The sequence below is a fragment of the Anopheles cruzii genome, chromosome 3, assembly GCF_943734635.1.
Source record: "Anopheles cruzii chromosome 3, idAnoCruzAS_RS32_06, whole genome shotgun sequence".
NCBI classification, from domain to species: Eukaryota; Metazoa; Arthropoda; class Insecta; order Diptera; family Culicidae; genus Anopheles; species Anopheles cruzii.
Genome location: NC_069145.1, coordinates 3,229,787 through 3,248,951, shown reverse-complemented (window position 1 = coordinate 3,248,951; position 19,165 = coordinate 3,229,787). Strand labels below are relative to the sequence as shown.

The 19,165-nt window shown below is 52.4% G+C and overlaps 6 protein-coding genes across 9 annotated transcripts; 3 read left to right on the top strand and 3 right to left on the bottom strand.

The window, feature by feature from the left end:
* Positions 1 to 38: 38 nt before the first annotated feature.
* Positions 39 to 3,528, bottom strand: LOC128274564 (DCN1-like protein 4). Of its 4 annotated transcripts, none has more exons than XR_008269311.1 (7): positions 3,390 to 3,528; positions 2,709 to 3,084; positions 1,936 to 2,033; positions 1,528 to 1,781; positions 1,254 to 1,461; positions 897 to 1,177; positions 39 to 529 (listed from the first exon to the last, which is right to left on the bottom strand). XR_008269311.1 is itself a non-coding variant. In XM_053012798.1 (6 exons), exons 2-6 carry the CDS (start codon positions 2,798 to 2,800, stop codon positions 1,110 to 1,112), a joined length of 720 nt encoding a protein of 239 aa, XP_052868758.1. In that variant the 5' UTR covers positions 2,801 to 3,084; positions 3,390 to 3,528; the 3' UTR covers positions 39 to 1,109. The 4 variants fall into 4 exon arrangements, 2 of the variants coding, with proteins under 2 accessions (XP_052868758.1, XP_052868759.1); XR_008269310.1 differs by having other exon boundaries at positions 917 to 1,177; XM_053012798.1 differs by having other exon boundaries at positions 39 to 1,177.
* A 319-nt stretch (positions 3,529 to 3,847) lies between these two features.
* LOC128274854 (MAPK/MAK/MRK overlapping kinase-like) lies at positions 3,848 to 6,599 on the top strand. Its single transcript, XM_053013184.1, has 5 exons — positions 3,848 to 3,860; positions 5,202 to 5,406; positions 5,480 to 6,148; positions 6,221 to 6,341; positions 6,432 to 6,599. The coding sequence occupies exons 1-5, from the start codon at positions 3,848 to 3,850 to the stop codon at positions 6,597 to 6,599; spliced, it is 1,176 nt and encodes a 391-aa protein (XP_052869144.1).
* Positions 4,049 to 4,882, top strand: LOC128273718 (uncharacterized). The gene has a single exon (XM_053011747.1). The coding sequence runs from the start codon at positions 4,049 to 4,051 to the stop codon at positions 4,607 to 4,609; it is 561 nt and encodes a 186-aa protein (XP_052867707.1). The 3' UTR covers positions 4,610 to 4,882.
* Positions 6,600 to 6,775: 176 nt separating the features above from the next.
* Positions 6,776 to 10,407, bottom strand: LOC128272125 (NEDD4-binding protein 2). The gene is made up of 3 exons (XM_053009872.1): positions 10,298 to 10,407; positions 7,190 to 10,220; positions 6,776 to 7,114 (listed from the first exon to the last, which is right to left on the bottom strand). Exons 1-3 carry the CDS (start codon positions 10,395 to 10,397, stop codon positions 7,033 to 7,035), a joined length of 3,213 nt encoding a protein of 1,070 aa, XP_052865832.1. The 5' UTR covers positions 10,398 to 10,407; the 3' UTR covers positions 6,776 to 7,032.
* A 602-nt stretch (positions 10,408 to 11,009) lies between these two features.
* LOC128273365 (uncharacterized) lies at positions 11,010 to 12,057 on the top strand. Its single transcript, XM_053011309.1, has 2 exons — positions 11,010 to 11,084; positions 11,168 to 12,057. The coding sequence occupies exons 1-2, from the start codon at positions 11,061 to 11,063 to the stop codon at positions 11,864 to 11,866; spliced, it is 723 nt and encodes a 240-aa protein (XP_052867269.1). The 5' UTR covers positions 11,010 to 11,060; the 3' UTR covers positions 11,867 to 12,057.
* Positions 12,058 to 12,179: 122 nt separating this feature from the next.
* LOC128275428 (delta-1-pyrroline-5-carboxylate synthase) lies at positions 12,180 to 18,448 on the bottom strand. The gene is made up of 6 exons (XM_053013920.1): positions 18,128 to 18,448; positions 14,243 to 15,233; positions 13,936 to 14,177; positions 13,391 to 13,874; positions 13,053 to 13,334; positions 12,180 to 12,980 (listed from the first exon to the last, which is right to left on the bottom strand). The coding sequence occupies exons 1-6, from the start codon at positions 18,239 to 18,241 to the stop codon at positions 12,721 to 12,723; spliced, it is 2,373 nt and encodes a 790-aa protein (XP_052869880.1). The 5' UTR covers positions 18,242 to 18,448; the 3' UTR covers positions 12,180 to 12,720.
* Positions 18,449 to 19,165: the final 717 nt, after the last annotated feature.

Genomic DNA, 19,165 nt, shown 5'->3' with positions numbered 1-19,165 from the left:
GACACTGCCGCTTCGGTGTTACTCTGTATACCCTATTGTTTTTTTGTTAGTTAGTGTTGCGTACATATTGATTCCTACGTTCCATGCCCTCCACACTACACACTATACACGCCGGGCCCACCGGAGAACCTTGCCCTCCGGGAGAGGCTGTGTCTGTGAGAACTGTTGATTAGAATAGACTGCTTGCAAGACCCTTCGAGCAGAGGCCGGGTCCGGCACGACAAATATCATAAATAGTTTACACAGGTTCGAGGAAGCTCCAGGCGTGGCCGCCACACTCCTCTCATGGTGGGACGGGGGCTCCCGGACCATGTCCATAGTCTCTGTTCTCGTCTATCATTAACAATTTCACTTATTGTTCTCATTCGTCTGTCTCACTCAGCTCTCGCGGTCGCATTTAAATATGTCACGCATTCGCACGCAATGAGTACCCGCTGCTAACCCGAGCCTTCCTGCTGGCTGGCCCCTTTCTTGTGCATCGCTTGAAGTAGAACACTGATGGTTTTGGTTTCCGTTTTGTTTAATCTTTCTGTTGGTCGCAACCGGTTGGGGAATACAATTTGGAAGAGAAAGAAATCGCAAACAATCAATTCAATACGCGGAATTGCGTGGATTGGCTTCCGAAAGGAGGGTGAACCTCAAACGAACAATGTCGAACAAGTAAATTATTATCACGAAACGTTGGGGCATACAATTTAGAAGAAAAAGAAATCGCAAACAATCAATTCAATGTGCGGAATCGCGTGGATTGGATTATGACAGAAAGGTGAACCTCGAAAGAACTATATCGACAAAGTCAGTTACAATCACAAAACGTTCTAGACGCTAACCGATCAAACACGCTTGCGATCGCGATCGATGACGGCAAGGCGCAAAACAAAGCTGCACATACATACACATAATTTACAACGCTTACATTCCCCCACGGGCCTTTACGTGGTCCCCGGGTTGTCTCTCGGTCTACGCGGATTTTGGAGCTGATGCTGTCACTGCTGGAGGGGATGGGATTTGGTTTGCTGTGTCTTGTTCTGTTTGATTTTCTTCGTGTTTTGTGTTCTGCTTAACGGTGGCTGCTCCCTGTCCGCACGCGTTTAGTGTAGCAGCAAGTCTCAGCTAATCGTGGGCTGTGCTCGCAATTGTCTTAGCCATTCTACGAACTCATCGAGCATGACGGGCCCTAAAACATGGAACAGGCTGACTTTAGCGATCCGTTCCCAGATGCGTCTGGTTCCGGTGTTTGGCGGACTACTTACAAGCTCCATCGACGTCGTAGTTTGTCAAGTCGTTGGAGATAGTGCGGGAAAACTCTAGAATATTACACCACTGATCCTTGTTGATCACTTTGTACTTGGACTGCTCTAGGAATTGAGCGAACTGTGGATAAAGTGGCCAGTGCTTGCCGAGCAGCAGCTGCAGCATCGCCCGAGCCGTTTCGATGTCCATACTACGTTGGTCTTTATCCTGCGGTGAAAAAGGGGTTCCACGATTAACACGGATGGAGTGGCTTTTTTCAGCCTCGGACCTTACCCTCGCAAAGTCGTACGCGTATCTGTAGATGATTTTGAAGTTATTTGGATCGTTCAGAAGACCTCGGAGAAAGTCCAGCTTGCATTGCACTTTGGACGCCGTGTCGCACTGTAGATCGGTCAACCCCTTGACCCACTCGCTCTGGGTGAAGAATCCCATCTGTTTGGCGCCCATCTTGTACGCCAGCACCAGCATGGCCACGTTTTCCGGTTCCACACCGATGTCTTCACAGAATTTTTCCATCCCTTCCGGACCTGTCACAAAAGACACAAAGGCGAAACGTTGTTATCTCTTCATTACGCTTATAATTAGATTCATTGTGCAAGGTACGGCGCTTTTGTAGCCTCCGCAAGACATCCGTTACTTAACATCCGGAACAACACCGAACCTCGCCAGAACCACACTCACCTAAAGTGTCGGGATCATCCGGTGTCGTGTACTCCCGGAACCAGGTGAGACACCGTTTTTGGGTAAATGCATCGTCGGATTTGCTGTACCGTCGTGAGCTACGCGCACCGATAGTGTGAAAAGGAGAAAAAGGGCAAAAATAGGTGACCGTCAATTAGATGCTGTTCCGAGGTGGTTAGCATTCCGGATTGCTATCAGCTTCTCCACTCTACATTCCGTCACCCATCGCAGCTGAGTTGATCACACACAGTTGGCCTTGCACAAAGCTCCCGTTTCCACATACACACGCAGCAGTAGCGCACACACGAGCTTTCTTTCGAACACTTTCAGGCCCCCAAAGATCATTAGCTCACTGAGATCATGAACAACACTTGCGCACTGAGGGTCGAGAGTTATTTTATCGGCGGGCGGCTGAATAAGACAAGAAAATTGCCCCCAAAACTTCTGATCCTGGGATCAGAGTAGTCTTCGATGGGGTTTGTTGCTGCACTGTCGGTGTCTCGGTGACAAATGGAAAGTGAAAATGAGAGGATAACCCCTGTCTGCCATGGGGCATGGGCTAAAAATAATCTTGTTGTTCACTTCTGGCACAAAAGCCAACGTATGACACCGTATGGCCGATGGTGACGATGGGGCCTGTTCGTGGAAGACATTTCTGGGAAAGTGTTCGTGGGAAGAGCACATTTCCTGTTCATTCGAGTTATCAACTGCTCGCCGCTGCATTTGAGGCACGGGGACGGCGCGGGGACACCGGATCACGATTGACCAATTACCTTTGATAACTATTTCGTTGCCGTTTGGTGGACTGTTGGTCTTCCTCGTTGGGCCGCATGTCTATGGCAACACGACGTTTACCTCTGGGCATTTGTAGTCTGTCTATTTTGAAGCCTTGCGATAGCGAGATGAAACACTGAAGATGACCCTTCGGGGGCACCGGGGAAGTAGTAGTAGAGTGCTGCTATCGTAGTCCTCTTGAGACCTGCCCTTACATCAGTCACCACCCCAAAAACTTAGTAAACGCTCAGTCCTAATTCAGTCTTTTCTAAGCAGTTCTGTTTCCCCGGGACTAGGGACGGGATAGTTTTCTACAAAGTGTGTTTAAGGCAACCAAATGCAACCTGGGAGCTCCTGGGAACTAACGGAACATTGCTGGAAGGAGACAGAAGAAAACATTACGTTATTGTCAGCAATTCGAATCGATCAGACCAAAAATCAATATCAAGGAGGAGCGTTTTTTTTCGTGCCCGTACCCGGAAGTGACCGTAACTGCACGGGGCAGCACACCTCGGTCCTTGGTGGCCATACGTTCGTATGGCAGGTACTAGTGGTGCTTGATGATTTTATTAACATCGAGCACACCTGCCCCAGTACGAAGCGCCACGCTCCGTGATACTTTGACGGCCACTTTCGGGCGAACACGAAAGAACAGGAACGACCACCTGGCAATTACTTACTTGTCTGATTCTACAAAACAAAATATCTTGCACGATCCTATGGAAACTGGACTCCGCGGCCAATGGTTGATTAGCGGGTGTGAAAGGATAATATTCAACCGCTTTCGTGTGTGCTGCGAACAACGATGGTTATGCTTTCATGTTTTCAACGCAACGAAACGTTGGAATCAGAATGCGCAGCCTGCTTCTGCATTTGCTTCTGCTTGGGTTGGACCCAAAAAAAAGTGAACGTCAAACGGTGACAGCACGACTGCAAGATGATTACAAGCAAGAATTTTCCCACAAAAATCAAGAATCCACCAGGTCAGAAAACTAGTAAAGGAGAGGTTTTATATGAAAAACTAAAGGCGAGGTTTTATTCGAAAACTAAAGGAGGTTTTGTATGAAAAACTAAAGGAGAGGTTTTGTTGAAAACCTGGCAACAATTACACCAACTGTCAAATGTCAAAAAAAAAACAATGTCAATGAAATGTCAAAACGAACGCGAAGTTTACCTGAAAATGCGAAATATTTGTGTGAGATGCTCGTTTTGATACAATTTTGTACCTGTGTTGTGGCCGTAATATTTTGACATTGAGCAAGTGTTACATTTCGCCGTTGTGCGCCCTTTTATTGGGGCAGCAAAGTACTCTGGCACCGGAACGCAGCTGTGGAGCGAGATGAGTGAAGTCCGAACGCCACCAAAGACCGTTAACCACCGCCGATCGTTGGGCAAGGGTTGTTCGTACGATTCGTCCTCGGACGAGGATGGCTGTTTATCGCCGTTCAACGCGTCCCAGGACGGTGAGGCACCTTTCACGGGAGCCTCAGGCCTGCTCGATGAGATGCCACCGTTTACTGCCGAATCTCTGTCACCATCGGCCCGATCGTTGTCGCCTATCGAACGAGAATCCTTCGAATCGAGCAGCCCAACATCGGGACATGAGCAGTACAGCGGGTGCAGTACGCCGGTGGGGAAGGACACGGAGTCGGGCCGTCAACCGCCGGAAGCTGGAGGCTGGGTTACGCTGGACGAATTACATGCCCGCATCGGATTGACGCCACCCGATTTGCACGCCTCCCGGACGCGCCTCAATTTAGAAACCATCTTTGAGGGCGTGTTTCTGGAGACTCCACCAAAGAAAGAGTTTCAATCCGTGGGGAACCTGCTACGCCGGTCGATCAAAAACAGGGCAATACAGTTCGAAAAGGTAGACCAGAAGGAATCCACGGCAAACTAGCGGCCATGTGTTCCTAGCTGTTAGATAGCTAGACGATGAATGAACGTCGGAAGGGTTGCCAAAAGAGAGACCAAGAGGAAAGCCGAAGCTGGGCTTCTTTTTATTCCTAATCTAAGCGTGTAAAAAGAAATCGAAAAATCGCACGATGGGTAGTTTTATTGCAATCTATATTAGCCATAAGTTCAACGGATATCGACATTCGTGCCTTGAATGAATGCGATTGCGCACTCAGCTGTTCCATAAATATTACGTCCACTTTCGGAATTAGGAATTCGTCGGCACCTCGCTCGGTGACCGTTTGTAGGTAGTTGAAATGTTGCAATTTTATTGAACCAGCAGCTGGTTTCTTACCACGCGCAACGTCGACGTACGTGTTGTAAGCGATAATAAATCAGATATCAAAGTGCGCCTTGATTTGTGAAAAATGTTCCGCGATGGTTGGTTTTGTGCGAAAGTCTCAGCAAACTGTGGACGGAGTGCAATGCAGTTATGAGTCGACCGAAATTAACAGGTAGTATATTTGGCTTTTTTAAACGGTTTTTTAAACCCACCAGTGGTCAGTGGTCGGTTTCTGGTTTCTCCTTCACAGCAGATTATAAAATATTAGAGAAAATCGGCGAGGGAGCATTTTCCGATGTCTACCGGGTGCGTGATCGTGTGCTGGGCACGTACTTTGCTGCGAAGAAGCTTCGCGAAGAATGCGACAATATCGACGACCCGCTGCTGTGCTCGGAGGTGAATCTGATCAAGCAAGTCCCAAGCCATCCGAATCTTCTGACCATCGTGGACGTTATGCAGTATGTATGGGAAAGGTGGGGGTGTCGGGTTGCGGGATGCTTTCAACTTTGTCCATTTTCCACCACGATCTAGCTATGGCAATCGGCTCACGTTGATCATGGAACTGATGGACATGAGTCTGCACGATTTCATTCGGACTCGAAAACGAGCGCTGTCGGAAAATCGGGCACGTCGTTTCATTTTCCAGATCATCAGCGGCCTGGATCATCTGCACCGGCACGGCATATTCCATCGGGACATTAAACCGGAGAATATTCTAATTAAACTGGCCCAAGGGGTGGAGAAAAAGGAACTGGTGCAGCTGGGTGACTTCGGGACGATCTGTCGGATTGACGAACAATCACCACGCGCGGCCTACATCGCCACCCGCTGGTACCGGGCACCGGAGTGCCTTCTGACGATGGGTTACTATGGGCCGAAGATGGACGTTTGGGCGGTCGGGTGCTGCTTCTACGAGATGATCACCCGCCAACCGCTCTTCCCGGGCGGGAACGAGGTGCACATGCTCGATCTGATCCACGGTCTGCTCGGGACACCGTCGAAAGCCTTGCTGGAAAAGTTTAAGCACCTCAACGTTGGAAAGCTCGAATTTCGCAAGCACTGCCCAGAGGATTTCCGGCTCCTGTTGCCACTGCTCAGCGCGTACGGATTGGATATGCTGAAGAAAACCTTGGCCTACCATCCGGATCAACGAATCAGTGCCGCCCGATTGATGAAGCACGTTTACTTCGAAGATGTCACGTAAAATAGACGCCCTGGGTGCATCATGGGACACATCCGATGATTAACCTTTGTTCCGTAATCTCTTTGTAGAAAGCACAAGAAGTTGTCCAAATTTTCCTTAAGTTTCCAATGCCTAGACAAAGGCTTCAGGCAGTCGGAATCGGTTTCCGAGCTGGGCGTGATGAAGGGATTGAAAGATAATCCAAAACTGGTAGGTTAAGCCACCGTCACCGACACCCAATTTGTTGCAATTTAATCGTACTGTTTCTTACGTTCCAAGTCCAAATCTTTGTCCCGAGAGTCCACGTGGAGTAGAGATAGTATCGCTTCCGCACACATCGTTCACTACTTCCCCAATGAAGGACAGTCGGCACGAAACCGTACCCTGGAGCGACTCTGGGACATGAACAACACGGTAGAGAAGAGGAATCTATGCAAACAGATACATTCCCAAAGAAACCGCCCATAAGTTGCCCCACGTATCTTGAAGGCCAGCCGTTTTTGTGTTCTTTGTTTTTGAAACAATTGTAAAAATTCAAAAATATAAAAAAAAATTTATTGGTTACTTTATGCATCAACGAAGACGCCTTCGTCTTCGTTAGTGACCGTGTCTCACCACCGTGTTGGTCCTCCCCTTTGTGCGGGGAGCTCGTCTTTCTATGCTTCTTTCGTACTAACATATTTTATGGCCTTTCGAATGTAATAGAAAAAAAATGTCCTACCCACCGCCCCCCGATTGCCGTCCGCGACCGCGATTCCTATAATCATGGCCAAATAGTCAGGTACATCGATTTCCCGCGTCTAGAGCACGCGTAAGTACACTTTGTTGGCTGTTCCTGGTACTGCCGATCAGCCGTCGGTTGATTGATCGTGCGCGATCGATCGGTGGTTGGTGGTGTGCTCTACTCCATGACCATTAGCTGCTCGAGATCATCACGGTTGTAGAGTTTGATTTTCAGAAAGCCCGGATTCAGCTCGGTGTACCTGTCGGTGTGTGCGCGGGGTGGAGAAGGGTTACTGCGATGGTTTTGATTGTCGAAGCCTACCCCGATGACCTACCTTATATTTTTCGCCCGAAGCAGCACCTTGACGCGCTGCTTGATGATCGGTTTACCATCGGCCGAATGGAGGCCGCGACCCGTGATGATGTACAGTGTCCGGAAGCGCTGCTGCGATTTGAGCAACTGCGAGGCGTGCTCGGCCAGAAATAGCTCCAGGCAGCGCAGTGCTTCCTGCGAGTGTAGGTAGTGCAGATCGAGCACGTCCGAGTTGTTGAGCTTCAGCTTGTGCACCTCCATGATGCAGTTCGACGCCCGGCTGTTGTACATGTCAATCTTGGTCCGGTGCAGACGGGCGATCTGCGAGTAATAGTCCGCCAGTCCCGGGACGCCCCGTTGGATGGCCACGCGCGACTTCTGGTGGCATTCGTTTTTCAAGTCCAGATGATGCTGTGCCAGATTGCGACACTCTTCGGCCGTGATCAGATGGAAGTTGATCGCTTCCTCGCCCGTCAACTCCGGTGAACTCGGGACGGGCGAATCGAACAGTTCCAGTAGCTTTTGCTTCTCGTTCTCTGCCCGCTGTTTCAGGAGCTGTTCGCTTTCTTGCATCTGGCGGAGCATGTCCGCGGGGATGGAAGCGTTCACAACCTGCACCGTTTCGTCGAAGTGATTATTGTGCGCCGCCAGTATCTGCAGCAGATCGTCCCCGTTGACGTGCGGATACAGTTCTCGCAGTTTTTGTTGCGACATTTGCTGGGCCAGATCCTGTGCGCTGCCAGCCTTCTGCCAGCTTTCGTTCGTTTCTTTCTGGTACGCCGCCAACGCTTGCTCCATCTCGATAATGTCGCGCAGATTGGGTGCCGCGGTAGGGTCTTGCGGTTTAAACAGCGCCGGATACTTTTCCTTAGTCTCCATCAGCCGGGCCATACGGGCGTCCTGGCGTATGTTTAACAACTTCTCCTCCTCGCTGTAGCTGTACATCGAGTCAAGGAAGAGCAGATACAGCTGTTCGGCCATTTCGGTGGCCATAAAGACCCGTGTCCGTTCCGGTGGGAGGTTGTCTAGATCGAGCGATCTGGGACAGTGTTTGTCGCGGAACAGGGAGTGTAGCTGCTCGACTAATTCCACTCCCAAGCGCAGCTCGGTCACCTCACTGTCGTTACCCTTTGCATCGCCCTCGTCCAGGACTTCCAGGTCCTCTTCGGCCGGCGAGGAACCGCTTTCGGGCTGGTCCGCCGTAACGATACCTCGCGCAAGGCGTATTTTTTGCACGTGCTCCGAAAAGTGTTCGTTACCGAGCACGAACCGTGTTTCCAGTTTCTTCTTGGCCGCTTCGCGTCCCTCGCGGTCGCGAGCCATCGAGTCACGAGCTGACAGCAGCGAAGCAGCAGCCAAAGGGGAACTCTTTTCCATCACGTTGTTGACGACCATCGTAGCTCTGGGAGTTTCCTTCCCGAACGGTTCACCATCACAATTGCACTCCAGCACCTGCAAGGCCATCGCTCCACCGGCCGAGGTGCAGCCGCCGCCGTTTTCTTCCTCCTCCGTTGTGGCACTCTCAAAGTTTTCTAGCTTTTGCTCTTCCAGCAACAGGTTCGCCACCCAATCGCCATCGCCACTGCACTTTTCGAACAGATCCCACAGGTACGATTCCGGCACCTTCGGATAGAGGTTGCAGATTTCCGAAAAGCTCGCGTTTTCGTTCGCACACCCGCGCCGGTGCTTGCTAAGAACCGGACCGGTGCGAGAGCTGGCGTTTTTCATTGGCTTTGTCTTCGGCGTGCTGGTTTCATTAGCGGCCCTCAGTAGCGAGGCTTTCGGTGGACTTTGGCTCCGCTGTGACGACGATGGTTGGCCCCAGAACTGGACGCTCTCCGTATCGTACGGTTTCCAGTTCGGTTCGGACTTTTGCCAGTCATCCGTAAAGTCCCAGGAAAAGTCTTCTATCAGCGTCCCGCCACCTGTGGCTCCGGCTTCTTCCTCGTCCATCGCCGCCGACTGACGGGCGGCGGCTGCTGGTAGTATGCTTTGTCGTCCGTCTCGCGGAGGTTTTGGTACGGGAATTGCCGCCAGATCGAGTGTCGTCGTTGGTCCGTTGGTCGCTTTCGGAACGGTACCATCCAGCGGATCTCTCCAGTCCTCGTTCCATTTGGGGACACTTTTATGCGATCCGTTGTCTCCCGGTCTGTCACTGGGCGGTATTACCAAGTCCTGTGGCAGAATGGGATAGTGGCGCATTTTTGGCGGAATGGATAGCATGTGCTCGAGCTTACACGAACGGTATAGTTCGCGTACGCTCGACAGCTTTTCAAAGTTTTGCAGCATGCTCTTAATCTTCGGCTCTGGCACGCCGTGCGTATTGCGAATGGCCAGACTGCGACTGTTGTTGCGCCAGTGCGTGGTCGGTTCGAGAGTTTCGAGGAAGTAACCATGTTCGGCCGCTATCTGCACGTAAGGGAACATTTCCCACAACCGCACGTTGGTGTTGTCCACCACGATAGGGCTCCAGCCTTCGCGGGCTTTCGCTTGCACGCTACTCTGCGTAAACCGATGCGCACTGTCGAGAGCGTCGGGCTGAAACTTGTACACCCCGTTAACCATGAAGTAGTCGTCGGCGCTGAAAATGTGATTTCGATAATCGCCCGCCGATGTGCGGTCGATAAGCATGCGCGAGAGATGCGTCTTGCCACTGCCCGGGGCACCGCGCATCAGCACCATCACCCGATAACCTTGCGCCACCATATCAACCGTGGTGCCGAAGTTGCTCGGAAGGTTCGGTGGCGGATGGGATTTCCTTTGAGCTCGGCTCGGCTGCTGGTTGCTATTGGTAACCACTGGCTGCTGAACCGTTGCAAAGCTTCCTTTGTGTAGAAGCGAGGCGAAGCTCGCCGGCATCTCTTCACGGCGACTTTTCGACGGAGACACGTTCGTTTTTCGCGTCGCACCAGTGGACCGATCGGGCCCATCGCTTGGTAGAAGGGTATTGCTGTTTTCCGGGTTGTTGAGATTAGAGAGAGGCTTTTCCTGCACTTTTTTCCACTGGAACCCTTGTCCGTCGTTCGCTAGCAGAGCCTCGATACATGCATCCACTGGTAAAAGGGGGAGAAGAAACGCCTTTGATCATTAACGTATACGTGTTGTGAAGGTAAAAGTAGTTGATACGCACAGTTACCGTCCAGTTTGTCAATCGTGCTGAGAATGCGCTGCTGTTCAATGTAGTCTCCGAACAACTCGGTGAGTTGAGCTAAAATTTCGTCCCGACACATTTTTTGGTCGTCGCCCGTCGTGTGGTTTTAACAATTTTAGTCCCCTATGCTGCGGGCACGAACGGGCGAAGGATGGGGACGGGAACGTTTCTCAATACCGTGAAGGCCGTACGTTGGTCAACTGTTTACGTATGGTGTGCGGCTGAAGGTTGTAGCATAACAACGCCCTGTCCTCGGCCCAGTGTGTTGGGTTGTGTAGGAAACTTGAATACAGCACATAACACACTTCAGGCTAATCGTTTAATCGTACACTACTGAACCCCAGGCGCTTATCGCAACACACAAACGGGTACCAACCAACCAATCTATTGCGTCGCCGTGTGTTGTTGTCTGTGTCACGCGAATCAACAACGTGTCCGGGCGGTGTTGCGCGGTCAGATTGGCTCGAGAAAAACAAGGAGATCGATAAAAGCGGAACCGTGCAATAATTTACCACCAACAGAATGGGAAACGCGCGATCGTAGAACTAACAATGTCCCAACTTTCACCACGCGACAACACGTCCGCGGCGCTCAAGGATACGAAACACAAAACTGACAGCACCGGCAGTCGATTGTCTGGCAACACTGCTCCGATCAGCTGTTGCTTCACAGGCCCGTTTTCTGTCAGATTTGTTGTGACGTTCCGTTCGTAAACAAAGCAGAAGTTTTTAGTTTGTGGGACATGGAAAATTCACATCTTAATACGGTTAGTGTGCTTACTCTGAGGGTTGTTCGATTTATTGGCCACAATATCGTTTTAATGTTCCGGTTCCCCGTTTCCTTTCCCAGGCACACATGTACGGTAGGAGGGCAGAAAATTATGTCAGAAGTCGACGGTACGACGAAGCCACGGAATGCCACCGGAAGGCCGTGTTTCACTTTGAGGAAGCGCTCAAAATCCATGCCTCACCAGTGGTTCAGGAGTCGTTGCAGTTGCAGCATAAGTATCACCTGAAGCAGATCGACCGATTGCGTGTCAAGAAGCAGCAGTACGAACGGTACCTCAAAGCCATGGACTATCAGCGACGCAAGAACCCGCAGTGGCTGACGCAGCAAAATGAAAAGATGGACAAGTATAACGAGCTGCAGGTGGCGATCTATCATAATCTCGACGATACCGACGGTTTGTTGGAGACACTGAGCAAAAGCCTAACTTCAACCGGTGGCAATGATGGTGGCACCGCACCGAAGGCGGCCGGGGAATTGATTGGCCTCAATCACTCGCTACACATCTTGATACAGCGGATGGCCCAAAACATCGACGAGTATGCGACCGAGAACGAAATGCTGCGGGAAAAGTTGCGTTGCTACGAGAAGGAGAAGGACAGTGGCACGCAGGGAAAGGTGGAAGGGCCGGCCAGTGCGCTCGGTAAGGATCGCGATGTGCCGAAGCGCGATATTGATTCGACGTCCAGGGACGACAACTTGGCTGCACTGGCACCGCTCGAGATGCCCGTTTTCGATCTATCCGAGTTTGAAGCCCATTAATTCCGGTGCCCAGTTGTTCCGTTTTGTAGGATGTGTGATAACATTACTTAGTTTGTTTTAACGACCGAAGCAGCAGCAGCGATCCCAAGCGATGTACGATCTTCTAGAAATGTAAATATTTTGTAGATGAAATCCTTTTACGGGGTTGATATGTTAGTTGTTGTTTAATCATCGCAAATAAAGATAAAATGAAACCATGTTCGTAACTAAGTCACTAGCGCGTCAAACTAGCTATTTGAATGACTAAGCACAGCTTCCGCAAATGATAAATCTCAAAATGATTAAGCAAAGGCTTCAACTTCTGTTGGCTGTTAATTGTAAAATCTTTAAATTGGGCCAGCAACAGCATACCGGGTCATCAAACTCCTGTGCGTAATGTTGGCAATGCAGTTGGCCAATAATTTATTGCTCGCTCATTAGCGGGCCGTTGGAATTAATTAAAATTTTATTTTGTCGCTTCGGAAACGGTACAACGGTTACTGTTTGCACACCGGTACATGCCGGAACATGAACGCCATCGGAAGCGGTTCCGTAGTTCGGTTTCCTTCAGCCACGGCGCGCGTGCGGAAAATGAAACGATTACTTTCCGCCCCACATTGGGCCCCTCGGACGGAGTACACGGATAATGGAATGAGTTTATTTAACAGTTCTCCTCACACACACACACACACACACACACGTACCTACACTACAATGAGCGGCAATCAATGGGCATTAATTTGTTGACTTGGTGCGCACTTTGTTCCATCTGGTACTCTGTTATACCGGAACCGGAAGAACGGTGGCCAAACAAATGCGAAAGCAAAGAAACGAACAGTTCAAACGGGCAGTGGCAGTCTGCTTCGGCGCAGGGACTACTCGGTGGGAAGCGCTTGGTGGACCCAGGCTCGCGTTCCATCGGTAAACTCCGAGGCCGTGTGATCGACACCGCTGAGAATCCATTTCGTCGTCAGCAGTCCTTCCACACCGACTGGGCCGCGCGCGTGTATTCTGGCGGTCGAAATGCCTACTTCCGCTCCGAGACCGAAACGGAACCCATCGGCGAAGCGGCTGCTGGCGTTGTGGAACACGCACGCACTGTCGACGTTGCTCTGGAAGTACTTGGCCGCGTTCGCTGACGGAGGGAGAGAATCGGTTTTAAAATAAATCACTTAAATCCGCCCGCGTTGAGCGCTTGCTTCTTTACCATTTTCCGTTACGATAACGTCCGTGTGCCCGCTGCCGTACGTGTGCACGTGTTGGATGGCTTCCTCGAGGTCCTTCACCGTCTCGATGCTACACTCCAGCGCGCCGTACTCGAACTTGAGCGATTTCGCTTGCGGCGGCCCGAACGTAAGCGTTTGGCTCAGTTTCGGCCCAGAGTTGATCTTGACGCCTTCCCGCTTCAGCATGTTGCACACGTCCGTAAAGAACGCACCGTCCTTCATGAGTTCCTCGTGGATGAGCAGCGTTTCCATGGCGTTGCACGCTGTGGGCGAGGTTCGGAATTGTTCGGTGTTCGGTGGCCACGGCGACGCTACTTACCGGCCGGGTAGTCGCACTTGGAGTCTCGGATAATCTTGAGCGCTTTGTCGAGGTCGGCCTCCCGATCGACGTACACGTGGCAGATGCCCTCCGCGTGGCCCATCACGGGGATGTGTTGCGCTTTCTGTTGGATGCTGCGGACCAGGTCGCTGGAACCGCGCGGGATAATTAGATCGATGTGTTCGTCCATCGAGAGCAGATCGCTGATTTCTTCGCGGGTCGACACCAGCGAGATGGCGTTGGCCGCACCGGTCGGGGCGAGAGATTCCTTCACCAGCTCCATCAGGGCCCGGTTACTGTGGGCCGCCTCTTTGCCCCCTTTCAGGAGCAGCCCGTTGCCCGAGGCCATCGCTAGGGCGGCCACCTGGGGCAGCGAGTCCGGACGGGATTCGAATATCACCAGCAGCACCCCGATGGGCACCGTCACTTGCTTCAGCTCGAGCCCTTCGGCCAGCTTCGTCCGCTTCAGCACACGGCCCACGTTCTTGGGAAGAGAATCGGAACTCTGTTAGAACCCTATTACGGTGTGTCTTCCTTCCGCTTACCCTGTGACTGTCTTCAGCAATCTGCTTCAGGCCCGTGGCTAAACTCTGCAGCTTGGGCCCGGTCAGTGACAGACGCGAAAGCAGCGGCTTGGCGAGGCCCGACTTTTTCGCCTCCTCCAGGTCCTTGGCGTTTGCCTCGAGGATGTACGGTTGGCGCGATATCAGCAGCTCGGCCAGCGTGTTGACGGCCTGGGCTCGCTCGGTGGCACTGAGATTCTGCAGCACCCGGCTGCCGGTGCGTGCTGCAGGACGGACGGCGAGTGAGATAAGACACCTTTTCCCCCTTTTCCCGCCCCGAGGGACTTACCATTCTCGGCCAGCTGATCCACCGGGGCGGCCTTCTCCGAGGTGGACTCGGTGAAGAACGTGCCCACCTTGCGCCCGGTGAGGATGTTTTTGATCGCCTTATCCTGCATACCGTTACAGATGACGACGCTCACGCCCCGATCGAGCGCCCAGGTTGCGGCCATCACCTTGGCGTTCATGCCACCGGTGCCGACCTTGGACTTTTCGCCGAACTTGATCAGATCCTTGTCGCTGTGGGTGTACGTGTGCATCAGCCGGGCACCGTCCTCCCACGGCGGCTTGTTGTAGATCCCGTCCACGTCCGACATGAGGATCAGCAGATCGGCGTGAATTTCGGCTGCCAGCAGAGCCGCCAGGCTGTCGTTGTCCTTGATGCGAATGCCCCGCTTCTTGCCGGTCGCCGACAGCTCCTGGTCGACGATGAACATCGGCGGGACGACCGCATCGTTCGTGTTGATGATCGGCACAATGTTCAGACTGATCAGTTCTGAGAGAGTGCTAAAAAGGTGCTTGCGCGTTTCCTCGTTGTAGAAGTCCGGTTCCGTCACCAGGACCTGCGCGATCTTGATGCCGTACTGGGCGAACATCGCGTCGTACAGCGACATCAGCCCCGACTGGCCGACGGCCGCGGCGGCCCGCGGTTCCACCATCGTGCCCGCGTCCTGGCGTGTGTGATCCGTCGGTGACAGGGTTTCGCGCATCGACAGCGACATCAGCAGCTCCTGGGTGAGCTTCTGTTTGCCGAACGCGACGGCTCCGCTGGTCACCATGATGCACTCGCGCCCTTCGACGTGGTACTCGGCCACCTGCTCCACGATCGACGCGAGGCGTCCCAGGGCCAGACCGTGCTCGTCCTCGCGCGTGATGACTGCACTGCCCAGTTTCACCACCAACCGGCGCGCGTACTTCAGCTCACTCCGCTCCCCGAACGTGGTCTGCTTCCGCTCGTGCAATCCGTGCAGAGTGCGATTCACATTTTTCGCTTTATTAGCCTGTAGCGCGAACGAAGCGAAGGTCCCATTAAAGAAGGGTCGCACCATTTCGGTCGTGCGATTCTTATTCGGCCGTTTTGCGGCCCTCGCGTCACCGGAAGTGGTGACCCTCGGCGAGGAACGGAAAGTAACACTAATGGGGCACAGATGGAAGGGTGGACGCCCATTTCTCGCGAGCAGGAAAATGGCCCTTTGAATAATGTAACACGAAGTCGATGGATGAAGGTGAAAAGCTGTCGGAGCCAACAACGGTCCCCAACGAAATGTGCGGCGGACAATACCAATGCCGGCCATTAACGCGCGGAGCATCGAACCAAAGCAAAAAGATTTGATTTTGGAAACTTCGTTTAATATTCTGATGGGGTGCGCCGGCGGGCACCAAAAAAGGCTCAGCAATATTGGAAGACAATGGAAAACTTTTGTTGTCTCCGTTGTTGCTGGGTTTCGGTTTTGGTCTCGCCATTGGTTCACCACCCGCCAGCTTGGGGTTGCGTCTGGAACGGGTCGGACGTCGGCTTTTCAACCATCTAGCGGTTGTTTCAGATAGTTATGTCCTCCAATCAGCTTCAAGTTTTGGGAACTCGGTCCCGGCGAAAATTGGGACCCATTTTGGGCCCCAACATGCCCATTTTTTCCCCGCCCATCGAGCAAAAGCGACAATTTGTTTATGGTCGTGTCGTGGGGTTAAGTGTTTCCGGGCACCAAAAGCGACAAAAAAAACACTTAAAACCGTCGTTAATTCGTCTAGGAGTCCGTCACAGGAAAACCTGGCTGACCTGGGGGGACCTCCGATTGGGTTCATCCGCGTGAAATAATGGTTCGACATTGTCACACGACGAACGATAATGACACGATGGCACGGAGCAGGTCGCCAGATGATCGCTTAATGCTCTGGCCAGTACCGCCGGCTCAGCTCGGTTGAAAGTTGAAAGTTAATTGGAAAATTGTCCATAAGTTCGCCAGTTCGCTGCTCTGACGCTGAATGCCCGCTATGCTGGGCACGTTTTGTCACGAAAGTTAATTATCGCCACGGCACGGCACCGGGACCGGGAGAGTTCAGTTGCGCTTTTTTTTTCGAGTGCTGCGCCTTTCCGTCATTCTACAGGATGCCCGGGATTGTGTCCGGGAATCCTGTGTGCACCCGTTCCGCTTTCGGGAAGGCGGAAATTATTTCCATTATTATTCGATTTTTCGCTCTCGCGAATGTTCGTCCCACGTTTATGAACAACGGTTGCCATCAACCGGGAAGCTGTACTGGGAGAGTGTGTACTAAAATAATTGAACCTTGATTGGATTAATGTTGCACATAAGCGCACGTACCGCGCGCGGTTAACGTGTCACTTTCGGTCCGCTGCACGGGTGAAATATTTCAGTTGAAATGTTCGTTGTTGTACAAAGGTTAAGCTGTGCGCCGATAGTCAAATATCAATAAAGACCGAATCGAGCCAAACTCAATAATGCACCCATAGTCTAATGATTGGAATGGATCGATGGGTCTCTCCCCCTGGCAACAGCTGTGGTTTTCATTTCCGACAACAACACGCGGTGGTGACGGAACGGAAGAATCTCGTTATTTCTGCTGCTGCTCGGTCAGAAGTTATTGAAGCTGCTCCGGCTGGCAATTGCCACCTGTTCGTCGTAATTGGTCCCCAAGTTGCCAACAACAAGCTGGCATGTCAATTAATTTAATTTTATCAGTTCCCGGTGTTTGCGAGGAGTAACGGTGGGACAGGATTCTGATTCCGTCGGTCACGTTCCGTCGAGCCAAGAAGTTCAAAGATGGATCCCTCGGATCGATTGGTCGTCCATTCTCAACTCTCGGGGCACGGGCACATCAAAGACGCTCTTATGAAATAAGTTGGAATGGAAATCTACACGAGCACCTAGTCTGTTACGCGGGCGCAGGACTGCGGTGTCGCTGGGGTAGGCAGTGAGGGGGATGGCCAATCAAAGGTTACCACACAGCATACGGTTAGCACAACATCGGGGCATCGGGTGGCATCAACAAAGTCTGCAAACGTGACCAGGCACAGTGCGGGCCAACAACAGGTTGGCGTTAAGACGGAACGCTTGGCTTCCTGGTTGTGGACGGGTATCTGCGGAGGGCCGTCGCAGATTCTTGCTCGCTGATACGACTGACTCGGCACTGCTTGTTTTGCTTGTCCGCTAAAACAAATCTCACCCAGATCCGGCAGCACCCGTCAGGGCCCGTGATGCCCGATTCGATAAGACATCGGACATCAATCGGTGCTCCGGGAACCGGTGCAACCGGTGTCGGATCATTGTTTTCAATAAAATTTCAAATCAAATAACATTCCCCCCCTCAAACAGCAGCACATCAATCGGGTGGGCGTCCAATGTTCAACGTCTATCGAACGGGCGGCGCTGGACTCTGGCTTCTGCCCGGGGCGTTATCAGCGGTACACAGTCCTGGCTTCTGGCTAGGCATTACGCGCATAGATTTATCGGCTGCGCGGTGCGGATCGTCCCGTAACCACTGCCGATGGACTGCCGAGCACGGCGGCTTAACGGGGCACAAAGCCGGCGGAGCCCCAATCGGATGCTGCGTACAGGGTAATCCGTAAACACGATTACACCCTTACGGCTATCGAGCGGACGGGTAGCACCGGGGGTTTGGATACTAATTACAGTCGACGTGTAATCGGGAGTGATAATATCCAGCACCTGCGCCCTGCGGACCCGGCCGGTGACGAGCCTGATGTACTGCCAATCAAATGCGATTAGCAGAGCGCGGCCGCGGCTTCACGGTGGATGCACACGCACGGCGTATGTGGAGACGAAATGGTTATTAGGCGATTAGGCGAAAGTAGGGACGGGTCGGGAAGTTCCGACGGATTTGCATACCAAGGTTCCCGGGCGGTACACACGCTTACCTGTTGCACCAGATAGGAACCGAGGCTGGGACTACCGACGACGGAGAAGTAACGTTTCGGCAGAACGGTGCCGTAGCGAATCAGCAACGGAACGGCGGCCCGGAGATAGCTCATTGTTGTGACGTTTCTTTGTTTTGTTTTTGTCACCGCTTTCCGGGTTTTATGGCACTGATTTGTTATCGATCGCAGACGATAAAATGAAGAGAGAGAGAGATAGAGCGAGAGAGAGCGAGAGAGCAAGAGATCCAAGTCCAGGTACGGGGGAACGATCACAGCATTGTCACAAGCACTACGTTGTCCGGGTGTTCCGACTCAGACCGTGTCTATCCGTTCGATTGCACACCACTCGACTGACCGCTGGCCGGTCCGACGGCTCAGGAGGTAACTTATTTCCTTGTCAGCCCGAGCCGCCGCTGATAAGCGATCGCTGGTCGAACGCGCGCCGACAAGATAATCCCTTATCAGCCCTGTTCCTGGGTCGCTGGTGTGCGCTTGTAAATCCTTTCCCACACTTTCCCAGCTGGAGGAGGATCCGTGTTTGGGAAACGGACCACATTTTGTAAGCAACCCTGACAGGAGGAGCCTCTCAAGTGAACTTTGTACGCAGTCTCGCTAGTCGGCATTAATTTTTGGCACTCACACCACGGCGGTTGAGCGATCGGGGCTTGGGCCAAACGGTGACCGCGAGATTGTGGAGCAACGATCTTGGTGCCTTGGGTCATCCTCGACCGATGACGCACACGCATGCTGTGTGACGCATTGGAGCGCGCGACCCGAGGTCTAGAACACAGCCACTATCAGGCAACCCTCAGACTGGTGGTGGTGCCGGGTAAGCAACGTTCTGGCGGTCGGCCTTGGAGTGGCGGGGAGATCGGACTTCCACGAACGACGGCGCGCGTTGATGCGATTTCTTTCAAATTCACGTGATGTGGTAATGATTACGGGGGAACCGCGGCCCCACCAATTGAACGCGATAGGACGGGGGTGTTGATAACCCACAAACGAGGGTGCCCGAGTGTTGGGACGTTGTAATTCCCA

Coding starts and splice junctions, on each gene's coding strand:
- LOC128274564 (XM_053012798.1), bottom strand. CDS start 2,800: ATGCCCAGAGGTAAACGTCGTGTTGCCATAGACATGCGGCCCAACGAG. Junction 1,462..1,527: donor ACGCGTACGACTTTGCGAGG/GTAAGGTCCGAG, acceptor TTTTCACCGCAG/GATAAAGACCAACGTAGTAT. Junction 1,178..1,253: donor CTACGACGTCGATGGAGCTT/GTAAGTAGTCCG, acceptor TCCATGTTTTAG/GGCCCGTCATGCTCGATGAG.
- LOC128272125 (XM_053009872.1), bottom strand. CDS start 10,397: ATGTGTCGGGACGAAATTTTAGCTCAACTCACCGAGTTGTTCGGAGAC. Junction 10,221..10,297: donor TGACAAACTGGACGGTAACT/GTGCGTATCAAC, acceptor CCCTTTTACCAG/TGGATGCATGTATCGAGGCT. Junction 7,115..7,189: donor CTTCGGGCGAAAAATATAAG/GTAGGTCATCGG, acceptor ACACACCGACAG/GTACACCGAGCTGAATCCGG.
- LOC128274854 (XM_053013184.1), top strand. Junction 5,407..5,479: donor ACCATCGTGGACGTTATGCA/GTATGTATGGGA, acceptor ACCACGATCTAG/CTATGGCAATCGGCTCACGT. Junction 6,149..6,220: donor GTTTACTTCGAAGATGTCAC/GTAAAATAGACG, acceptor ATCTCTTTGTAG/AAAGCACAAGAAGTTGTCCA.
- LOC128273365 (XM_053011309.1), top strand. CDS start 11,061: ATGGAAAATTCACATCTTAATACG. Junction 11,085..11,167: donor AAAATTCACATCTTAATACG/GTTAGTGTGCTT, acceptor TTCCTTTCCCAG/GCACACATGTACGGTAGGAG.
- LOC128275428 (XM_053013920.1), bottom strand. CDS start 18,241: ATGAGCTATCTCCGGGCCGCCGTTCCGTTGCTGATTCGCTACGGCACC. Junction 14,178..14,242: donor GGATCAGCTGGCCGAGAATG/GTAAGTCCCTCG, acceptor TCCGTCCTGCAG/CACGCACCGGCAGCCGGGTG. Junction 12,981..13,052: donor CGTTATCGTAACGGAAAATG/GTAAAGAAGCAA, acceptor TCCCTCCGTCAG/CGAACGCGGCCAAGTACTTC.
- LOC128273718 (XM_053011747.1), top strand. CDS start 4,049: ATGAGTGAAGTCCGAACGCCACCAAAGACCGTTAACCACCGCCGATCG.